The sequence below is a fragment of the Mesitornis unicolor genome, unplaced genomic scaffold (assembly GCF_000695765.1).
Source record: "Mesitornis unicolor isolate BGI_N332 unplaced genomic scaffold, ASM69576v1 scaffold22429, whole genome shotgun sequence".
Lineage (NCBI taxonomy): Eukaryota > Metazoa > Chordata > Aves > Mesitornithiformes > Mesitornithidae > Mesitornis > Mesitornis unicolor.
The window spans coordinates 22,817-26,205 of record NW_010208263.1 but is presented as its reverse complement, the minus strand read 5'-3'; the positions used below and the strand labels follow the sequence as shown (position 1 = coordinate 26,205).

General features: G+C 41.8%; 1 protein-coding gene across 1 annotated transcript in view; it reads right to left on the bottom strand.

Moving 5' to 3' along the window:
• Window positions 1-2,802, bottom strand: part of EVA1A (eva-1 homolog A (C. elegans)) — a 12,159-nt gene extending 9,357 nt beyond the window's left edge. Inside the window, exons 1-2 of the mRNA XM_010192446.1 lie at window positions 2,688-2,802; window positions 1,763-1,927 (exon numbers count right to left, since the gene is read on the bottom strand). Of these exons, the coding sequence (XP_010190748.1) occupies window positions 1,763-1,927; window positions 2,688-2,802 (280 nt within the window). The remainder of the gene's footprint in view (window positions 1-1,762; window positions 1,928-2,687) is intronic.
• Between the last annotated feature and the right edge of the window lie 587 nt (window positions 2,803-3,389).

Sequence of the window (3,389 nt, the reverse complement as noted above, 5' to 3'; positions counted from 1 at the left end):
CAGCAGGAAATCAATAGCAACGCTTTGGAAAATCTGTCAATATATTCACAGGATCTCACTAGGAGTAAGGATTAAATCATACTCGCAGTGGGGACTTCTCCATCTCGATGTGCTAGATCAGCCAGGAAAGGCTCAGATGGACACCACTTCTGCTGGGTTTTGGCCATCCCTTCTAAACCGCGCTGGGCTATAGTGTTGTTTTTTAGGAGAGACAGTAAGGCACAACTCCTCTCATGTAAGATGTAAAGAGAATCTTTTTTTCTTCTTCTGACTTGTCCAAAGAACAAATGCAATCAAACAAGTTTTTAAATGAATACTCGTCTGCATACACTGTTCTGCAGCAAAAAAAAAATGCACCACAAAACCACAGAACTGGTTTTGTCATCTGCAGGATTGTACAAGCACAAAGAGGGAACACAGAAAATGACTGGGGTTGTGCAGGAGGGAAAAGACACACACAATTTCACAAGGGCCACAACTTGCTACCCTATGCAGTTCCCTGGTCTGTCATTCATTCCGGGATCACACTAAAACACATCCCCTTTCCTCCTTCCTAGCTTTAAAGGTCTTGTCTTTGCCTTATCAGCTCACCCACTACTGGTTTTCTCTTCTCCATCCTTTCTTAGCTGTTCACTTGAGCTGTTTCCCTGTGACTTCACACCAAAGTTGTGCAAAATTATTTCAGCTAGCAGTAAATTTGCTCAAGAACAGTTTAAGCATTGCAGAGGTTACTCGGGATGCCAAGCTGACTTTAGTAAATAGTTTTAATGAAAGAAACAAAATGGGAAGGAAGATTACAGAATGTCCAAATATTGCCTTCTGCTATTTTTTAAACATTCTTTTAGCTTTTAATTTCAAAATGGTATTGTTGTTTGAAAGGAGCTGCATATTTTAAAATTAATGAATAAACAACATGGATGCTAAACAAAAGTTGTCATTTGTAGAAGTGAAATGTTTAGATTATAGAAAATGAGTTCAGGACTCTTGTTGTTTTTTTTTCCTTAAAAGAATCATCAGGATCACAAAATTCATTTCAGCCTGTCTCAAAATTCTTTTCTTTCACAATTTTTCAGTAAGGTCTCCAAACTGATAAATACATTATTGCCAACTCTTAATTATCTGTGTGCTGATTATCCACGCTGTGGATTAACTGTCCAGAAGTGTAGACAGTGACGATGCCCACAGTGGCCATACCCACCCTAGAGCTGAACCTCTGGGAGCACAGGCTGGGAATTTCAGAAGCAATGCCATATACCATCTCCTGCCTGTTGGGAAACACAATGCAAAACCACTGACTAACCCAGTATGTGCTCACCTGTGCTCTTCCTTTATTCATAGACCATCCCTTCCTCCTACTCACCTATCTCTATAGATAGCTAAGATCTGACTTTATTCATATCTCTTGACTTTGCATTTTATGAAAATAGCATCATATTTCAAAGCTCAGTTGAAAACTTCTCTGTCCCCTGTGAGGCAGATCTACTGCCTCTGCCCTGTTTTTCTCTTCACCACTGTATCAGATGGGTCTGCAAAGTATTCCTGTGATGAGTTTTGACATGCACGGCCATGACTACTATTTCAAGAAAGCCAGTGTTAAGTTTCGCAGTTCATTTTAGTCTGCTGCTGCTCAAGCCTTGAAGCTTCTTTTTTCTGACTGTGACATGGACAGGGTTTGGAGACAATATAGAAACTCAGATAAGGGGAGATAGAAGGGAACAGTTACCACAACACCGTTAGGTTTGGTCACCATAGTCATAGCTACCTGGGAGAGCACGCCCTATGTTGGAAGGAGAGACATCGGAAAGGAACACGCCGTCCCCTATAACATTGGGATCAAACACTCTTGGCCGCAGTGGAAAATGTGGCTTCTGAAATCCTTGGTAATTGGTAGGTCTTGGCTGGGTTTCATACAGAAGCTTCTTAGGAACTGAAAGAGAGGAGTAAGAAGAGCAGAGTTGTTAGAGTGAGTTATTTTAGCTGGTCAGAATGAGAATTATCACATTATGCTATGGGCTCAGCTGATAATTATACCATGTGCAGACCAAACAGACACATGTTTACCACCATAAAGAATGCACTCCAAATGCCAGCACAGAGACATTCAGTGAAACAGCACTGGAAACTATAAAGTGACTAAGATATTTTTCTATTTACAATTAAGCTTTGAGATGAGACTGAGGATCAGATTCAGACTTTTTTTTAGAAAGCCATCATAGAACTGAAGTTCTCTTCAGCTGTACATCCAGGTAAAGAAATCAAAGCCAGTGTAGCTGCCTCGGTGTACACCCACTGAAGGTGAAGCCACACTGAAATTCACTGATTTGCCCTGTAGGGACAGAGCAACGTCATTTATGGAGCTGAACCAGTTCTCTGCCTCAGCCACAGCCAACACCTGGGGCTACTTCAGAGCAAAGTGCTTTTCCATGCAAAGAGAAAAAACACACATACATGTCATCCTGCTCAGAAATTAGAGGAATAGAGTGCTAAAAGTAAAAAATAAAGAAATCAGAATTTCCAGAGGAGAAAGATATATTTTCCCCATCAGTGACTGTACACTAATATATACATAAGAGCAATTATGCTTTTATGTATATATTAGTATACATAGACTACTAGTATACAACCAAGACTTTAATGTGTTAAAGACACGGACTGCTGAGAACTAGGCACGAGTTCATTAGACCCACAGAAGCCCCAAGAGAAGATTTCTGGGATGCTCAGCCCTCCTTTCTCCAAGTCTAACAGCAACCGCCTCTCTGGTCCCAAGCAGGCTGCCACCTCCTGGTGCCTCAGTTTCTCCATTGCTCCGTTGCAATTCGTGCTATCTCTCATCTTCACTCTTTACAGGGGCGTGAAGAAGCATAATTAAAAATGCAAAGCACTTTGAGATCCTTGGCACAGGCATGAAGGAGGACTTGCAAAGAGCACAACTCTGGAACAGAAAGGAAATTCCTGCCTGCCCCCTGCAGCTAATCAGCTGCCAAGCTGGAACAGGAGATTTAATCACGCCCATTAAATTTGCCTGTACAACTACAAATATTGCTGGTTGGGGAAGTGATCCAACCACCTTGTTTACATTGTGTTTGACTTACTGTCTTTGCTGAGGCAAAGAAAATTGTAACTCTATTTACTGACTGACCTCCTATATTAGGCTGCCAAGATATCAACACTGAAGTTCTCGCACTATTAATAGAGTCATGCTAGGTCAGGAAACAGGCATAAAACCCCACCGCTTCTGAATATCAAGGAGCTGGCACAGCAGTTTCTAGTGAAACCTGAATTGGCAACCGTCCTCTGATGGGAAGGCAGCAAAAGCAATACATCCTCTGTCAGGAACTAGACAGGAGCCAGAGGGTACCTGTGCCAGGGAAATATCAGAAACTCTGGGG